Source organism: Battus philenor, unplaced genomic scaffold (genome assembly GCF_028537555.1).
Source record: "Battus philenor isolate CCGP_79_NKW_IND1 unplaced genomic scaffold, ilBatPhil1.0.hap1 SCAF_25, whole genome shotgun sequence".
In the NCBI taxonomy this organism is placed as follows: Eukaryota; Metazoa; Arthropoda; class Insecta; order Lepidoptera; family Papilionidae; genus Battus; species Battus philenor.
In genome coordinates, this window is record NW_027181688.1 from 5588406 (window position 1) to 5607948 (window position 19543).

Consider the following 19543-nt stretch of genomic DNA (forward strand, 5'->3'; position numbering starts at 1 on the left):
TCGGCCCCCACATGCTGCGCTTTCCTGAGGCGCAGTACAACTGTTCCGTAGCACTAAAAATACAAGACAAGACTTAGTGGTGCATATCTATGTTTATAGGTAACCATATACTGCAAATTTTTCATAATATGTGATTAGTATTAAAGCAATAATTTATTTATAACAACATTTTAATTATTTAATGGTGATTTGAATGAACAAAATCTGTTAATTGATTTAGTTCAATTTTATAAGGAGCATTAACCTTTTAAGTGCCATGAGGACCGCCGGCTACCTTACGATACCCAACAATAGGTGCCGTGAAGGCCGCCGGCTACCTCACAAATTTTCATCTGTACATCTAAGGAATATTATTTTTTTCCGACCCTCCGGTAGTTATTAGCTTCATTAGGCACCTAACAACTGGATCACGGGATGGTATACGATTTGCAGCATGTTTTGAAGCGGTTACCATGGGTGCAAATGAGACCGCGGGCGGCCTCACTTTTTATAGAAAATTTACATTAGAATATGTATATAGAAACCTTTCTTTGTATTGAATTCACAATTTATATATATTTCAAAGCTGGCTTTGAAAACCTATCGTGTTTTCCGTGTTGCAAAAACGTAACCCGCCGGTGACCTCATGGCACACCGAGTACTCTGTTGCCTTTAAGTGCCATGAAGGTCGCCGGCGGTCTCAGTACATAATGATATACATAATGTGTTATATTCATTCATAGAATGTAAAGATCCCAAATTTTCACGCAAGGAAAGCCTACACTTGATAATTCCATTTGGCACCTGGGTAAGCCATGGCCAAAACAGCTTGGCAGTTAGAAGGTTAACCCTTAAATGCATGGTTTTTTATTGCAGCCTGGAAAAAATGTTTCCTGGTAGGTATTTAGGTACATATACCATAAAAAATAATGAAAAAAGTCTGGTATAAAAAAATAGGTATTTATTATGAAAAAATATGTATGTAGACAATTGGCAACACTATGCTTTAAGTACTAAATTTATGCTTACATATTTGTAGGGGCCTATAAATCAACTTAATCTAAAAATAAATAATATACAGACTATTTTGAGTGAAATACAGTAAAACAGTTTTGATTTTTAGTGTGACACAATGCCACCTTACATTTAGTACACTCAGTCCGCGAAAAACCTTTACAATCAGGAAGTTTGCATCTATTTTGTAGAATTGCATCTTTTTTCATTGTGGCCTAAGCCATCCGTACGCACGTCTCTCGGAGGAACGGGCTTCATTGGACACCGATGTCTTTTTGCTTCTATCTCCCGATATATATTACTGCTTGAAGGCCTTCCTCTTTTGGGTTCAGTATTTTTTTTATAATTGTACAATGTCTCCGCAAGATCTGATCTTTAATCATCTAGTGTCATGTTTGGGTGGTGTTTTTTATAAAGTACCCATGAATTTATTACCGCCATGTCGATCATGTGATAAAATAATCGAATGTACCATTTTCGACTTTTGATTTGAATTTTGTAGCGGCCCAAATAACTGTCCATCAAGTCTACTCCACCCTTGTGGGCTTTGTAATCTTTTACAATTCTTGGACAGGCAACAGAGACTTTTTTCTTTTGTTTCTTATCAAATCTACTGACAGTTTTAAGCTGGTACGGAACCAACATAAGTAGATATCAACGTAGCAAGCTTATTATCCTTCCAACAAGTTACTGAGATATCTACACCTTCATAGTCTGCTATGAGTTCCTTATATGATCTTGGAACAGAGTCCTTCATGAACTATTTTACTACCCGCAACTTACAGGTTTGCCTGAGGCAGTTCCTCTGAATTGTGCCCAATGCATATATATATATAGTATGTAGGTAATATAACAAAGGAATTGACAAATAAAAATTATCAAAATGAAATTATGTGGTTCATTCTTTGTGGAACTGAATGGCACAATCTGATGACTACTACACCAAGATCAGGTTCATCACTTAAGTATTGAATATCCTGTTTTCCAGAATAAATTTCAAAGTTGTGAATGTAACCAGGCAATGAACATATATAGCTTGATACCCCACTTATGGGGCTTGTTGGGGAGGTATTGTTTCATGAAATATGCTACTTTTGTAGAGCACATCTGTTCATCTAAGGACAGTCTCTGCTCAAATGGTGCCACACTCAAAAATAATTTATTCAAATGTGCCTATACAGTTCTTTTTTTATGCAGATGGTCGTGGTGACCAACAGGCTTGTGTAATGAGTTGTCATTGAAGTGAATGACAGATCGAAGTTTTTCAAATCTATTTAGCGTCATCATTTCCATTATATGTTTAAAGCCATACTTACCCCAATATGATCTTACATTTGGGAAGTGACATACTAACATAAATATAATAATACCAAAAAACTGACAAATTTCCGTGACATTTACAGGAGGGCAGTTGGAGATGCCCTTTTGCATGATATAAAAATTGGTCTCATTCACGATTTTTACTAATACATCATCGTTTAAAAATAGCGTAAAATACTGAAATGGTGTTTCTAGTTGGGTGAATTCTGGGGAAAGGTCTGTATTACCTGTAAAACTTATGCTAACTTCCAAATTGCCTTTTTTCCATATAAGTTGCCAACTTCGTTGCTTCCAGGCCGCTGCACCAATGATATCTGATAGTGGGTGACTAAGTGAATTCCTTGGAACTGAAAACTCATCCGGTTGATGGTCTTCTTCAATAGGTAAATCAGGATTTGCATTATACTGATCTTCTTCTAAATCCTGTATCAGTTATTGTACATTCGAGTAGTAATCTATGTCATTTTCGTCTCCTATAGACTATTCATCTGCAGAAATGTCTCCATTTTCGAGAACTGATAAAATATTTTCAATATCTTGCTCTGCCAACCGCCTAGACATCCTAAAAAGTGAAAAAAAAATTAGCTAAAAGCCCAAATCAATAAAAATAATAAGCATGCACATAATATGCAACAAACGCATAATGTAGACATTTGGCAACATACAATTTAATAAGAGTTGAGATTATATTTTTTATGAAAAATAGCACTTGTATATAAATGAATACAAAATAACGGAGACGCTTCTTATAACTCTATAAACTTAGTCGACCGCCAAATAAAAATGTCAAAAAAAATAAATTTGCCGCCGAAACTTGCATAATTTCTTTTTTGACACTCAATATATTTATTATCTATGGTCGTCAAAGTGCGTTCGAAACACATAGGTACCTCACGACTTCAATAAAATAATGTGAAAAGTGGTATGTATACATTTGGCAACTAGATGCATTTAAGGGTTAAGTGTACTCCCCGTATATGTTTCAAAGATTAAACAGAGATTGCTGAATAATATACTTAAAATATTGAATGTAGTCATTGCCCCAATGGATATAAAAAAAATCTCTGAAAACCAGCTGTTAACAAAACCTTTTTTGCATACTCATCAGTAATATTGCTTTCATCATCATCATCATGTCAGCAAATAGATGACTGCCACGTCGAACAGTCTCATTGCTCGGCGACTTCCCGTGACTTTGTTCTCAGTCCACTTAGTACGGAGCCTACCAACTCTGAGCACTCGTGGTCGCCACTAGAGACTTTTCCACACCCCCGCCATTTGTTGCACGTCCAATGACCGAGATTTTTTAGTCGTAATTTCTGGTTGACTATAGCTTGGTTTTAGGTTCAGACCCCACATGTGGCTGGCGATCTCGAAAACTAAGATGGGTGTCTATAGAATTCCAGACTCCGAACAATAACATTGCCGTAATAATATCTTGAATACCTATAGTGACAATAAAATGAAATTTTGTCATTTAATATAATAATGATCATGATGATATTGATAATACTTTAAAATACCCACGTATATTTAACCTTTTACATATTCGTTTTTTGTTCATTTTGTTTTTATGTTAAATACAAACTCTGAATGATAAAAGGCGGGCGCCAAACAACTGGTCGTGGAGCCATATTTTGGGGACCGCCGATAAAGAATAAAATATCCTTTTTTAAAAATAAAACCTTATTTGCATTTAAATTTCGCTTTTTAAAATAAATTTGTATATTCCTTTATGGCAGAGCACCAAATTTTGATTCGCCCTACGCGCTCAAACGTCTAACTGACGCTGAACATAACTATGCTTTATGTTTATGATGATCAAAGTGCCAGATGGACTTGAAAAAAAATTAATGTAAAAACTAGAAAATGGTTTACAAACTGTCAGTTTTAGTCAAAAAGGTGGGAAGTATCAGTTTGAAACTGATACTTCCCACCTTTTCTAATTCGTGAATGACATGAAATGTGTTTTATGCTAAAATGTAATGGAATAAAATAGTAAATCTTGATATGGTAAATACCGCAAAAAATGACTTATATTTCAGTACTAAATAATTTTTATTGTAAAATGTCACGTTGTTTTCATAATCTGTATTCTACGATTACAAGTGTTTGCAATCCGTCAACATCAGCTGTCGCCTGTCAAGTAATTAAAAATGCTGACGGTAATCTGTTTACGGTATATATTTTTAGCCGCTAAATAAATTGTAAAAGTAATAAACCAAAAGTAAAGGTTTATAAAATAAAAATGACTTTTTTAGAAGATACTTTAATCATTTTGATATCCCAGGTAAGTTCTACATAATAAGGTTAAACTTTATTTGCGGTTGAAACATTGCATAAATATCAAAATATTTCGATTATTTATTAAATTACTTATTAGACTAATGCAGTTGATTTGTAATGATTTCTGCATTGCCTGTGTTGGCGGGTAGGCTCCGGTTAAAAATTGTAACCAAAATTGTCTCTTGTATTTATAAAGTTTACCTAGAACTTACGTACATGCATAAAAGTAAAAAGTTCTTCGAGGGTGGGATCGTGCGGCATATTGAATACAGTAATAAACACTACTGACCTCATTATTTAAACGTGTATAGTTTTTTTTTTCGCAAAGTTTTAATTTGATTAATTAACATTTTAGCAAGGTGACTTTCATTAAGAAATGTTAGTTTAGTGAACTATATAAAGATGCCATTGCCATGCAGTGGAAAAGAACATTGTAAGAAAGCCGCCATAGTCTAAGACTAAAGATACAATAGATTTATGTTATCTATTAATACTAGACTATATTACTACATCTACTCATAGTTACAAAATACTTATACCCTCTCTTAAGAGTAGGCTTTTGTCTCAATAGTACATAATTAGGCAATAAGCATGCATCTACTTGTAACAATCTCATATATTAAAACTGTTTGACTTTAATTAGAAATGGGTGTAAAAGTTATATAAAGGTAAAAGTATAGTTTGTTTATTGATGTATAGTACTGCCTATCAAATTATTTGGTTGTTTGCAGACAATATTCTTTGTTGGAGGTTGGATATTCTTTGTGAAGCAGCTCTTCCGTGACTATGAAGTCCATCACACACTTGTCCAACTCATCTTCTCCGTCACATTTGCACTTAGCTGTACAATGTTTGAGCTTATTATATTTGAGATTATTGGATACTTAGACTCAAGGTTGGTATTCTTAGATATTAAAGTAAGCAATGACTACATATGTCTCATTACTAAGACTGGTTTTTCACTATTATTCTGCACTACATCACTTGAAAAAGTGATTTAATGGAGCATTCCACTAAGTGGTATAAGAACTTGGTATTCACATGATCCAAAGAAAGTAACAACCTGCTTTAACTCTGTTATCGTAATCTAACCTAGATTAACTATCTTTGGTGCTCTACTATTTAAAATCTTAAGAATGGTATATGAAGTATTGAAGAGCATTTGTCCAAGATGTTAAAGTGTACTTAATGTTATAAAAATTGTGTATAATAAATTAATATGAAACTTAATTGAACATTAAAAATTTATGTAGTAATATGTTTGTTATATGTTAGGAGATGTCTCTGATTTTTTTTATGTACAATTCCTAACACTTATTCTTTAATTACACTGGTTTAAATCAGTGTTATGTTCATCTCAATAAGTGGTCTGGGAACCACTTTGCATGGTTCAGATGGACTCATAAGGGTCCAAAGGTCATTCACAGTTAGTAAGTGTGGGTTCACAAAAATGTATATGCTATTGAAAGTAAAACACTAAATTTTGCTCTACCAATAATGCAGGCAGATAATACTTGAAGAAGCATAGTCACTGTTAGTTGTAAAATCTTGCATATTCTATTGTCATAATATATTAAGTACAATATGCCAAGACTGGTAAAATGCTAGTCATGCCATCTGCAATCATTGTTTAGGGGGTGAACCAGCAAAATTTTGAAAGTAGTCTATGAGAAAATATGTGTGGAAAATTTTTAATTAACATTACAATAGGTTATACTTGTTAATTTTATATAGTTAATTAATTTTATACTGAACAGTTCCAGATATTTCCATTGGAATTTGGGCCTCTATTCATTACTCTTTATGGTCATAGCCCTTATACCATTTTATATTGCATACTTTTGCATCAGCAACATCAGATTTGGTAAGTTTAATTTTATGATTACAATTCCACTTAATTGCTTCTTAAAAAACAAGGTATATAATTCTGATTCTAAATACTCACAGAATTACATGACAAGTATATTCCATAAATGTTCTTGTATATGAAAATATAAATAAAATTGTCACATACAATTATAATTTTGTTTTAGACAAACTTGAATACCTTTTTACCATGCCCTGATTAATAAAATAATAATACTTACACATTTTAAAACTTAACTAAATTTATTTTAACAGCTAAATTATATTATGTTATGTTTATGTCATTAATATTTTTTTAACTATATTAAGTTCATTACTAAGCTTTATATTAATGATACAAAATTTTTAACTATTTATTTCTAATTATGAAAACTTTTAAATGGTTTATATTTTTCTATGTTCCATTATATTATTTAGTCCAAAAATGATTACATATTCATATCTACGTTGCGTTAAGAATGTAGCGAGTGAGAAATAGCCAGCTTAATTATCATTTGCCTCAGAAAGTTAGCGTTCAAGTTACTGTGAAGCAGACTTTCCAATTAGGAATGACTTCGTTGGTTATGAGGTGTGTCTATGCTGACGAACACCAATGCTACATTGCATTATTAGCCAAAACGTACAAGTGTTGTAAAAATTATTATTAATATACCCATTTGTAATGTCTATGTTTAATATTTGTGATTTGTTGATTATTTGTATGTCTCACTTGGCAAAAACCTCCGCCGACCATTACCATTCCTTTTTATCCTTTGCCACACTCTGCCAAATCTTTCCCATCACTCAAGCTATATCTTCAATCAAACTTCTAGCTGATCTACTTTTCTTTCTCTGACCTTTTCATTGGTATTATTGTATGATTATTTTTCGCCATCTTTCTTTACCTTTTGATGTGTGGACCCAACGCCATTTTTAATGTTTTGCTTTTTCGAACTAGATCCTGGGCATTTGTTTTTAATTTGACTAGGATGTTACTGATACAAAATTCGTAATACATTAATATTATTTTTTATTTTCAGTGTCACGGAATATAATAAGGCCATTGACAGTGTTTGTGTGGTTTATTTACTTATATTTCTTTTGGAAAATTGGAGATCCTTTTCCTATTTTAAGTCCAAAGCAGGTAAATGTAATTTTGTCATCTTTTCTTACATATGAAGCTTTATGAATAATTGCACGTTGACATTATTCAGATGCATATTTGCTTAGTTTTTTTTTAACTAGATAGCAAAGGATACCCGTTATTGCGAGTGAGACAAACTATACCTTACTTGTGTGGACTTGACTTGACTTGTTATATATATTTGTTGTATAAATTATGAAGATGGGTTTAATGAGCTAATAATAGATTAATAAAATAGCTTAATTTTTATAATACTTTATAAGATTTCCGATGGATGTTGGAGTCTGTTAGCCTTTTTAGCTATTGTTGCTTCATCTAACTTAGAGATGGACATTGAGAGATTATTATTACATTAGCTTAATTTAAACTTGATTTAAGATATGGTTTGGTTATGTAGTGTCTATCTATAATAAGAGATGCAGTGAATATGTATTGATTTTTATCATGTTCCCGCCTCCACCGAATAATATGACAATTTGTGTTATGATTTTCATTGGGTTTTTAAATATTTGCAATCTATAAGTTTCCAATACACCTTGTTATTTTCCATATTATTTTTTTGCCTAAAAATGGCGGAGGTAGGCAAAGTAATGTTTTTTTTTACTCTAAATAAACAAGGTAAAGTACAATTAAAAAGTAAAACTTTACCAGAAGACATGCTGAGAATATATACAATTGTGTTTTTATATTTATTTTTATTGCCATATGTTGCCAAAATTTATGAGACATAACCTATATATAATTTTTTGTTTATCCTGAAAAGTGCATTTTCGGGCATATCATTTTATTTGATGGGGGCGACGATATGTGTTCTGTTGTATCTTTCTAGGGTTTTCTATTTATGTATAATTTCTTCCCTATAAATGTCCATTCCATACATTTCAACTTTAGGTAAATATAGATTCGAAAATCCCTGAACTGCTTTTTTCATTAGTAATTATTGTTATTATTATTATACAAAGGACCATAAACACTTTCTGTTGTTTGTATTACACATCGTTCTAAGGAGATACTTTTAATTTTTTTTATATTATTAATTACTTTGGATTATTCATAGTGACAAAGATAAAATTCATTTATTCAAGGTTAACAGGAGGTTTGAACAGGAGTTATTGATCGTCAACTTTTTTCTAAATCCTATTTAATTTTTCGCTCTACGCTGCTTTACAAAATGTTAATAGTCGTGGAGAAGAAGTAGACAGAAACTCCACAACAACACATTTTGAAACAAAAGTTTAACAGTATTGATGTATATGTTTACATTTTTTCTTAGATACAGCTTAAATAAAAATAATATAGCAATGTCATTGTCAAGAATTCTTGTCATTTAAATATTTGTTTAATAAATAAAATCCTTTATTAGTAAATTTATTTTTTGTATTTAATAAACGGATTCAGATATGGGATCTGATTCCGTTTATTAGAAAGGAATAAGAGATTTGCAGTCGAAATTTTGGTGCAGCCAGTTTTTCATGATGCATTGTAAATACACTATAAACGTCCCCTATTGTTTAGAAGCGTATTCTTAAAACTCGAGACTACAATTACTAGTTTTCTAAACTTCACTATAAACTGTTTGATAATTTTTTAAGATCGCTTTCAAATTTATCCTTAATATATTAATTAGAGAAATTTATTTCAGTCTTGTCACTTAAATTAATTATATGACAATCCAGTAGCAACGAGCAGTGGTGGCTCAGCGGTAGAGTAATGAAAATTGCGATAATATTGTCTAAGTCGCGTGTTCGATTCCCGGGATACCATTTTATAACATTAATAATATAGGATTACCATTGTTCACAAACGAGTTTCCAGAGAACGGGTAGTTAGGTCCTCTGCGTACCATAATACCACAGTGCAATCACGAAACCGCCTGCTGAGGTTTATCCCCCATAAATATATTTGGTGGAGGCCTATAGCTTGCAATGGGTGTTTATGGGCTGAAATAACTATTTCATTGTTCAATTAATCGGAAAACTGACACTATCAGACTTGTTGCAGGTCAAGCTTAACTTTATAGCTTGCTATAACTTTGATCGTTTTGGCGGAAGTCACTTAACTCGTGACATCAAGACCGCAATAGTTGTCTTAGTTATTGTATGGGCTGAAACGACTACACGATAATTTGGTGTGTAAATGGGAGAGTATTGTGAAATACTGAGTATTTTAATTTTATGAAACTTAGTGATATTAAACACATAGACACATTTATAATGATCTCTTGAATGATAAGAAGAATGTAAAAGATCCTAGTTTGAAGCTAGAATTAGATTGAATATTCCTATAATGACATCTTTCAACTTAAAGATACTCGTATGAAGGTTTTTAATAAGATGTCACAAATATTTCAATGGGCGTATTGAAATTAGATTGAATACTTCTATAATGACATCTTTTAACTTAAAGCTGCAAAAGTTTTTTTTAATAAGATCACAAATATTTCAATGGGCGTCTTGACATTTATTTGTTTTCAGGGAATATTTTCGATCGAGCAAGGAGTATCACGGATAGGTGTAATCGGTGTGACGGTAATGGCTTTGTTATCTGGATTTGGTGCCGTCAACTACCCCTATACGTCAATGGCGATATTTATAAGGTATTTAGAGACGATGTCCACTGACATGGGTCTCCTTCTAGATTTTACTTATCTGTCCATTTTTTGGGTGGAGGTCTTACGCTACCCTAGCTGGTGCGTGTTCCCTACTTCAGAGATTCATGGACCCAGCCGTCCACAGTTCTGGGCACTGTGTTGACTGAGCACTGTCTATTCAACTTGCCAATCCACTGGACCATTGCAATTGCAGCAAAAACCCTGAGTTCGAGAAAAACACATGACTTGTAAGATTCATGTTTACCTACGAAACTTGGCATAAAACTCTGGACTTATGCATATTCCACTGACCTATTATTGATAATGAAAAATAATAAAAAAGTTTTTTTTTAATTGTATCTTGAATTGGGCATTGTAACTATGGCGGACAGTCCTATTACGTCGGACTGTCCTGTCCGCGGCGGCAACATGCGCGCCCTAGCACATTAACAATGTGACTTAAGGCAGCGGCCCGGATCCCCAGTCTCTTTGATAATTTTACAATAGTAAACTTTTTGGTTTTAATTATATATTCCTTATTTTGTTTAAAATTATAATTTTCAATTGATAATATATGCATACAAATGTTGGGCATGCCTGTGATATATATAAATGCTAGTTAATAAGGACATATAATCATTATTGCTCTATGCGTTGAATCCCTCGCAATTGAGGATCGTAATAAAGTTTCCACTTTGAAATGTGGCATATTATTTTTTTTTTATGGAAAGCGACAGAACAATAAATTCTGTCAGTACAAAGTGGTGGAACAGGCAGTAAACAATAGTTCATTTTAAAATACAGTAATTCGAATTTTGAAAATGGTTTTTCTTATTATATAACATATTAATTTAGCTATGCGCTCACTGTTGCATCTATATACAAAACCCGTGTATATAAAAAATCTGTGTCCTATATGTTGTTTGTGTGTAAAAAAAATTATGAAATGTTTAAAAATATTTGTTTTTGCAGGCCGGTGACACAAGCTGATGTACTTTCAATAGAAAAGAAGCTGTTGCAAACTATGGACATGATATTGGTTAAAAAGAAAAGGATAGCACTAGCGGAAGCCAATAGTATGTCTGGGAGACAGCAGTACAATATGTTGGATCAGTCTGGAGTGAAGAATCGTGGATTTTGGACCAACATACTGTCTAGTGTTGGCAGTATCACCAATCCGCTTGGTCATGGAACTGAAAGTGAGTTTTTACTTTCTTTTAGTTATCTTGTAAATTGTGTTCTGCGGTGAATAGTAACCGCATAAAAAAGTCTTACGTTGGAAATAATTTTAATTTATTTTAATATTATTTATTGTGCACGCTAGAAACATACAAAATGGTTTCATAATAAAAATCATACTTACATGAAACTGAAATAACCCATAACCTTATTTATGAAATAAATAGGAACTGCTAAAACGTATAACAAATATATATATTACCAACTGCAATATTATATTAATTATGTTTAGTTTATAATCTAAGCGAATGTGAGCAGCAAAAGAAATATTTGCTTTATATGTTACAATACTTTAAAATAAATAAAAATGAATTATCTGTAGTCTGATAATACGCGAACTTTTTTTGTATAAAATCGGCTCAAAATTGTTTTCGTCACTTGAAGATGCAACTACCTCGTATTTGTTCACAGTTGTCTTTTTCAGTTACCATGTAGTAGGTAATGGGATTTTACGATGACTATTGTTTCACTAGACGCTTGTGTATATCTGGGTAGCCAGATATAGAACATCTTATATAGTATTTTTTTTATTGATAACTCTTTTTTCTGTTGTAGTCGACTCTGATAGACTTGTTGGCGGTTACAGCTTATCGAAATGAGTTGTGGAATCCGAGTTGTCTGTCATAATAAAACTTGATATATGTTCAATTATATTATGATTAGCTTATTACAATCACAAAAAAGATAAAACAAAAAATTGTTCAAAATTGCACAAATAAAATACCCCACGAAAAAGTCCTCATAAACTGCGTTTGAGTGCATTGTGTGTGTTGAGATGTGCAAGTTAGTTCACGCTATTTGTCAATAGATGGCACGACCCGTTTTGGTAAATTTTAACATATCTATAAAACCTTGAACTAAGTTCCGTCACACTTAATATTATATATATTATGGCATCATATATCTTTGATTGTGTGAAAGTCTGTTTTTGTATCAAAATAATCATTTGCGGTGATTGTTATTTCATTTAAAGACTATGTTTGTACGTAAATTGAAATATATGTTCTGGTCGAATATAGTAAATATATTTGTGATAGCCTGTAATTACCTAACTGTCACTTCATCGTCATTATCATTTTAGAGAGACGTTCACTGCTGGATATGTATGACCTATAGGAACAGTTGGAAGAGCTTTGCATCCAGCGTCTTTGGGTGACCTAAACAAGGTTCAATTCCTAACCTAACATAACCCGACCTAATAATAATAGTGGAGAAGTTAGATAGACCCAACAATAGTATAAATTTAATTTTCGTGACAGATATAGCACAGCTTCGTCAGGAGATATCCGGCTTGGAGGAGCTCAGCCGTCAGTTGTTTCTGGAAGCCCACGACGCACGCACCATGCGAGAGAAGATAGAGTGGTCGAAAACGTTCCAGGGGAAATACTTCAACTTCCTCGGATACTTCTTCTCTCTTTACTGCGTGTGGAAGATATTTATTGTATGTTCTATCTCTATTTAATTTTGGATTTGTTTATGTTTGATTGATTATATTTATTGATTGTTGTACAAAGCTGTACTGTGAGATTATTTAGGGCTAAGGACATTCAGCGTAAACTACAGTAATTGAGTTCTTATGCTACCTAGGCACGCACGACTTTTTCTTGGTATTTTTTCGTAATCTTTCTCTCAATTATATGTTATGTATATATTGACGATTAAGTAATTTTTATTTGTAATATTACAATCTATTATATTAAGGGGACTGGATAGTAATGTGTCTGTTCACATATTTTACAAGAAAACCGACTGATTTTTACCGCTCTGGCAATGAAAATTTGTATACTAGATGGCAAAAGGTTGTTGATAACGAAAGTGAATATATTGTTGATCAGAAATAAAAATTCGTTAAAAATGTAGTCCTGTGGATTTAATTTAAGAAAGCGACATTACTTACGTATGCTCCTAATATTATTTACAAAAATCTAGTTGGATTACATCCTTTCCCTTCTACAGTTTGTGATACGCAATCTGGGACACTACAGGTTTGACTAAGAAATAATATTGTGTTAATGATGTCTTTTTTAAATTTCAGTCAACGATAAACATAGTTTTCGATAGGGTCGGCAAGAAGGACCCGGTGACGCGTGGGCTCGAGATCGTTGTCCACTGGTTGGGCTTAAGTATAGACGTCGCGTTCTGGTCTCAGCACGTTTCCTTTATATTGGTTGGTTGCATTGTGCTCACCAGTATAAGGGGCCTGCTTCTCACGCTTACAAAGGTGGGTATTATACATTACTATAGCTTTTGTTATGCATGTATAAAGAGATCCGTAAACGAACGGATTAGCAAGTACAAATGGCAGTAGATAGGGTATTAGCGCCTTAAGGTTCTGGAGAAGAGACGAAGGGCCTTAGCGTAGTGTTAGACGTCCTCCCATAAAGTGGACAGATGACTTTATCAAGGTCGTTGGAAGACACTGGATCTGGACTGGTTGGAAATGTATGGTAGATGCCATAGACCACCCGTGAATGCTATTCGCCTAAAATTATGGTGATGATAATTGTTTGAATTAAAGTTTCTAGTTTAAAATTTATTAGTGCATATTTCCCTTTATCGTATCCAAGATCTTCGCTTCAGGATCACTTTTACTTTAATTTTTATATTAAAATAACAACAGTGATTTACACGTGAAGAAAAGCACTGTTTGATATGAAATTGGTATGATATTGTAATTCTGGTTAAGAAGTGATAGAGACGGCTCCTCTTAACAATATATACCAGCTGTATTATGTATGTTATATATACCAGTCAATATATACCAGACACTAGTGGGTTTTTAAAGTTTTATTACTGTGGTGGTTCTTAATCTATTATATACACATAGTATATCTACGCAGTGGCTCATTACTTAAAGATATACATGGAAAATAATTTTAAATGCATTCACAAGTTAATTACATTATTCTAAAAATTATTTAAAGCTAAATTGTTATAGTTTAAAATTTGAATGTACGGTTGAATTATCGGCGCTAACGATACAACTACACGCATGTGACGTCATGCTTGTATGTACTCCTCTGTGTACGATTACGTCATCAAAAGTCTGATCAAATACCGCTTGCACTTGACAATAATTTTATTTATGCTTCAAATGGAGAATAAATGCTATGTACACTATTTTTATCAATTTGTACCAGAAGACGTTACGTGGATAGGCGCCACAATATGTAGACCGTCGACATAGTCATGGTCGTGAGATGTAGCTTGATGCAGGCAGTTTACGACTAGTCATCGAGGTGATCATTGAGAGAAGCATATGCCTTGCAGTGGGCGTTTATAGGCCATCGTAAATAATTTAACCCTTTCGCTGCGGAGCGTCTTAAAATGAATTACTCTCTCAGTAGCCGACGCGATAGTAGATTGTCTGTACGAACGACACGTATTTGGTTATGCGACAAAATATTCGCACAGGAAGCGTATATGTCGCGTTGGTAACAAACAAATTAATCACCATGATCATGCAATTATTAACACGATAATATTTAACAAATGTACACTGTTCGCCGAGAGAAAGCGTCTAAAGCACTCTGGCACTCGCCAGAGGGTGCTGATCGCAGCGAAAGAGTTAATATTGATATTACCTGTTTTTTATTTCAGTTCTTCTACAAGATATCGTCTTCAAAATCATCGAACATCATAGTACTTATACTGGCTCAAATAATGGGGATGTACTTCTGCTCCTCCGTGCTTCTGATGCGAATGAACATGCCCCCCGAGTACCGCATTATCATCACTCAAGTCCTGGGCGACCTGCAGTTCAACTTCTACCACAGATGGTTCGACGTGATATTTCTAGTTAGTGCTCTAACTAGCATCTTCACGTTGTATCTAGCCCATAAGCAGCCGTCGGTCAGTTAGCTGTTAGATGTACAGCTATCCATACCTGAACTTACCAGCGTGAACTGTGAATGATGAAGTTTAAAAAAAATTGTGGTGCGTTTTGTCGAAGGCAGTAAAAATTTACAAGTTGAAATTTAAAACTTAAATACGAAATAATGGCCATAACTGATAATTAGTCATTGTGAATTCATATGCTTATTTATTTAAAGTTATGTTGAGGCTAACTAAATATGGATACTACTTGAAATATTTATAAATAAATTAAGCAAGGATTAAAATCTTCACTCTACCGGTGCACAGACATGCATAGTTATCAATATCACTCGACTTTTTCAACGAGGAATTTTTTGAATATTAAAGTTCTTTCCATAGCAAACCAACTTTGAGAAGCATTTTAGAATTTTTAGTTTCTAAAGTTCTTTTCATAGTAAGCCATACTTAAGTCTGTCGATGTATAAACAGTTATACTTAGTTACACATCTCTTTCGCCCTTTGGAATACTGATTTTTTTCAATGTAAAAGTTCTTTCTATAGTAAGCCAACAAATGAACTTTAAATATATATGCCACTATTATTCGAGCTTTGGTGATAAATCATGTTGATATAATAAAGAAATACTATTGTGTACATACATAAGTATTTATAAGTTCACGGTTCTCTCGAAGTATTCTTAAAAGCAATAGTTTCTTGATTTCAGTAAGGGTCTCAGTGAAATATAATAAATAACAAATTTATAATGCTGAAAGTTATATGGGGGCGTGATATTGAGATATACACGGTTTTGTATTGACTTGCTTTTTTCAATAGATTATATATTATAAGGTGGACAGAAAAAATAGAAAAGTAACTTCCCGTGCCCATACAAAGAATTTACTTGCATTATGGGCACTGGAGCAAAATCATTCGGCACAATTCACAATTGGTAATAAAAATTTAGAAGAAAAAAAAAGGAAAAGTGATTTGTGTATATTTTGTACAAGTGTAAGTGTATATGTATATGATTGAAGTAAATGTATTAAGAGATTTTGATAAGTGCGAGATAGGGAACAGAAATATCAGAGCTGGAAATAGATTAAGACAACAAAGAACGTGCAATAGCCAATGAAAGCATGTAAAACCGTTATATGTAATACTGGCAACATATATATTAAAAACTTTGTGTATATGTTATACTATATTCGCCAGACAGTGGTAATTAAGCTGCAGCAATTATGTAAACAATTTAATATGGACAGTTGAATGTAGAGGGCGTTAACGCGATCGAAATTAAAGATGTGTTTACACATGACTAATTTTAAAGAAACGCGAGTTAATATTCTGAATTACTATCAGTTATATGTTATACATAAAACTATATAAAATATTTTATTGAGTTTTAAAAAATGCTACAAACACTAATTATTATTTTTTTCTCGACGAATGTCAAATGACATTTTGCTACTAATGTAAACACATCCTTAAGTCACTAATTTTTAAACTAAGAGAAAATCAAAATCTGTCCCACAAGTACAGTATAGTGTATGTTAACTATATTATAAGTTATGGGAGGTAATGATTTGTCTACACCCATAGACGGAATACGATATGATGTTGGAATACGTTTATGCCGATATTATGACTTATTATAAATATCAAAATTATTAAATATATTTTCTCATCATAGAAAACTGACATACAAACAAAAGTTTTACAAATTTATACTCAGGAATTGTAACTCCGCAAAAAGTGTTAGATAAAGCAAAAAGGCACATAGCAGACTTTCAGACAACTACAATTTAATGAACTTTGGACCTCATTGGCAAGTTTATAACATTTCAACAAGTCATGAAGAGCGCTATTCCCGAGATTTCTGTCAGGAATGAGGAGATATGTAGACGAATAAGTAAGTAAGAGTAATCGGTATAGCTCGACGAATTGGCAAGTGGCAGTGGTCAGGCCACATGATAAGCAAAACCGATGGACCATAGGGACTTTGGGTTCTAAGGAGTATAGACCACGGAGAGGCAAGCGCAGCATACGTCAGTACGTCTTCCCATAAGGGTAACAGATGACCTGCTAAAGGTAATCTACAAATGCTGGATGTAAGACGCTTCCAGCCAGTCCTTTAAGAAATATGTGTGGGGGTGGTTTATATTCAGCATTGAATGTGCTAACTAAATGATAGTATTGGTAATCATGATAATTTATTAAAATTTGTGGATGGTATTATTCATGTTATATTTGCTGGAAAAAGATTATATAGCTTTCTTATCCACACTCTTGTATGCAATAGAAAGAAACAGAATATTGTAAAGAGTGTCAACAACAGAAAGTGAAAGATGTGTTTACATGCGACTATTTATTTAGAGCAAAATTTTTATGTATTTTTTTTCTTAGCCTCTGATTTCCATTTGTTAATAAGACACAGATTAAAAAGAAGTCTGTTGAAAAACCTCAAGTCATGAATTTAATACAAATCATATAAAAGCTAAAAACGTGTCCGCAATGGGCAAACGATAAGTGTATTTAAGTCGTTATTATAGTGGTACCAAAATCACTGTGCCTTGCTTAAAGTATGCGCGCGGTAAAACGGGGGGAGTATCGGCGGCTTCGTTCCGGCAGTCCGCCGTTAATGCTTGCAACAGCGCATCTAATACTCTTATTTTCCCCTCTCTCGCTACGATGTCCTAAGGCGCGGTACAGCGGTTCCGGTAGCAATAGCTAATAAGCGCAGTTGCCTAATTTCGGGTATTAACTCTCCGGTGAATATATTCTTTCATTACCGTGATAGATAAATTTCACGGAGATTTTTTCTATCAAATATCCTATTCATAATATTTACTTTATTTTTCTATACTAAATAATTAAGTAAACACGTGAACCTATGTTATGTAGACCTTTTTGTCTTAGTTTTCATAGCGATTGCTTGTAAATGTTAATTAATAATTAAGTTATAATTTTTTTTTCGTAAAATATTTGGAAACTAACTTTTCTTATGATTTAACTTTTTAACACAATGATAACGAAGTTTCGGCCAAATTTAAGTACTTAATCGTTTTAAATTAATCATTAATGTTAACATAGTTCAACTCATCTTAGCGCCCGGCTGTGTGCGTTGGGCTTGTACAATGTGTGTCGCAAGGTACAGTCAGAGTACTAAAGTATATGCTAAAATATTCATACTAATATATTACAGATGTAGCAAAGCTTGTTGTATAAAATATTTATTAATCTGAGAATTTGCTTCCGTAAGAAATAAAAGAGAAATATAATATTTTTTTTACACTGACTGTACCCGCCCTACAAAGATATGAAAAGTCGTGTTGCTTGTACGACGACTGTCGTATCACTTACACACATTACGATGTTGTATCCTTGCAAGTTCACGCACACAAAGCCTAAAGTGGTAAAGTGGCAGCCTAAGTCGAGGTACCCTTAAGCCTCCTTACTTCATGGAGTATCAGACGAAGCGATCTAAGAGCTCTGCCTCCTAATTTTTTGAAATAGATATTGTGGTCCGAGCCGAGGCTTACCCGGGACCTCCGACCTCCTTATGGTCTTAAGCAATGTGACCTCTGCGCCCTGCCACCTCGAACCCGCGAAAATTGCAAATGCAACTTGGTTAGGGTGAATGTCCGGAAAATAATCGCGCGTAAAGATGAGTTGAGATAACTACACCATGTTAGAATTCAAAGTACAATAATTATTTTATATAATAACAGTGTATATTTGTTGAAATTAAAGTCTACATTCCAAATGAAGGTTAAGAACGAAACGCTATTGGAAAATAAATTATAATTTGTTTATGACGTCGTTTTTTATTATTAATAATATAAATACAGGGCAAATGTGTGGCAGTTGTTTATTTTTTATTTTAGCATGACACTTATTTAAATGATGAATTCAACGCCAGAAGGCGCTCAAGCCCACCTTCGAGTTGAGCTATACTGTCGAATCTTAAGTATTTTACTACCCTACGTATTACCGTAGTTATGACAAGCATTGATATCTTTGTTAGTATCAAGTGTTGCCAGTAAGGTAAGTAAACCTTATTACACCTTTATACATTTCAACCATAAGTTACGAGGAATTTTTACTACGAGAAATGGATGGTAATTAACTTCATGTTGTAACAAAAGATCAAAATTTCTTGTTAAAATTGATTAACACCGAACAAATATAACATTTAAAGCTTTTAAAACTAATAGAGTAAATAAATATGTAACGAAAGTCCAGAATAATTTATTTAAATAGATTTATTCGTTTAACACGTTTTCTTACATAAACTATATCGGAAAAAAATG

The 19543-nt window shown here is 33.1% G+C and overlaps 1 protein-coding gene across 1 annotated transcript; it reads left to right on the top strand.

The window, feature by feature from the left end:
- The first annotated feature begins 4484 nt into the window (after positions 1-4484).
- On the top strand, positions 4485-16620 carry GPHR (golgi pH regulator). Its single transcript, XM_068768204.1, has 9 exons — positions 4485-4603; positions 5331-5494; positions 6357-6463; positions 7485-7588; positions 10063-10184; positions 11151-11377; positions 12677-12858; positions 13453-13638; positions 15018-16620. The coding sequence occupies exons 1-9, from the start codon at positions 4562-4564 to the stop codon at positions 15276-15278; spliced, it is 1395 nt and encodes a 464-aa protein (XP_068624305.1). The 5' UTR covers positions 4485-4561; the 3' UTR covers positions 15279-16620.
- The last annotated feature ends 2923 nt before the right edge of the window (positions 16621-19543 follow it).

Excerpts from the sequence above, each read along its gene's own strand:
- GPHR (XM_068768204.1), top strand. The coding sequence starts at position 4,562 with ATGACTTTTTTAGAAGATACTTTAATCATTTTGATATCCCAG. Across the intron at positions 5,495-6,356 it reads ATTGGATACTTAGACTCAAG|TTCCAGATATTTCCATTGGA; the intron begins GTTGGTATTCTT and ends TATACTGAACAG. Across the intron at positions 7,589-10,062 it reads CTATTTTAAGTCCAAAGCAG|GGAATATTTTCGATCGAGCA; the intron begins GTAAATGTAATT and ends ATTTGTTTTCAG.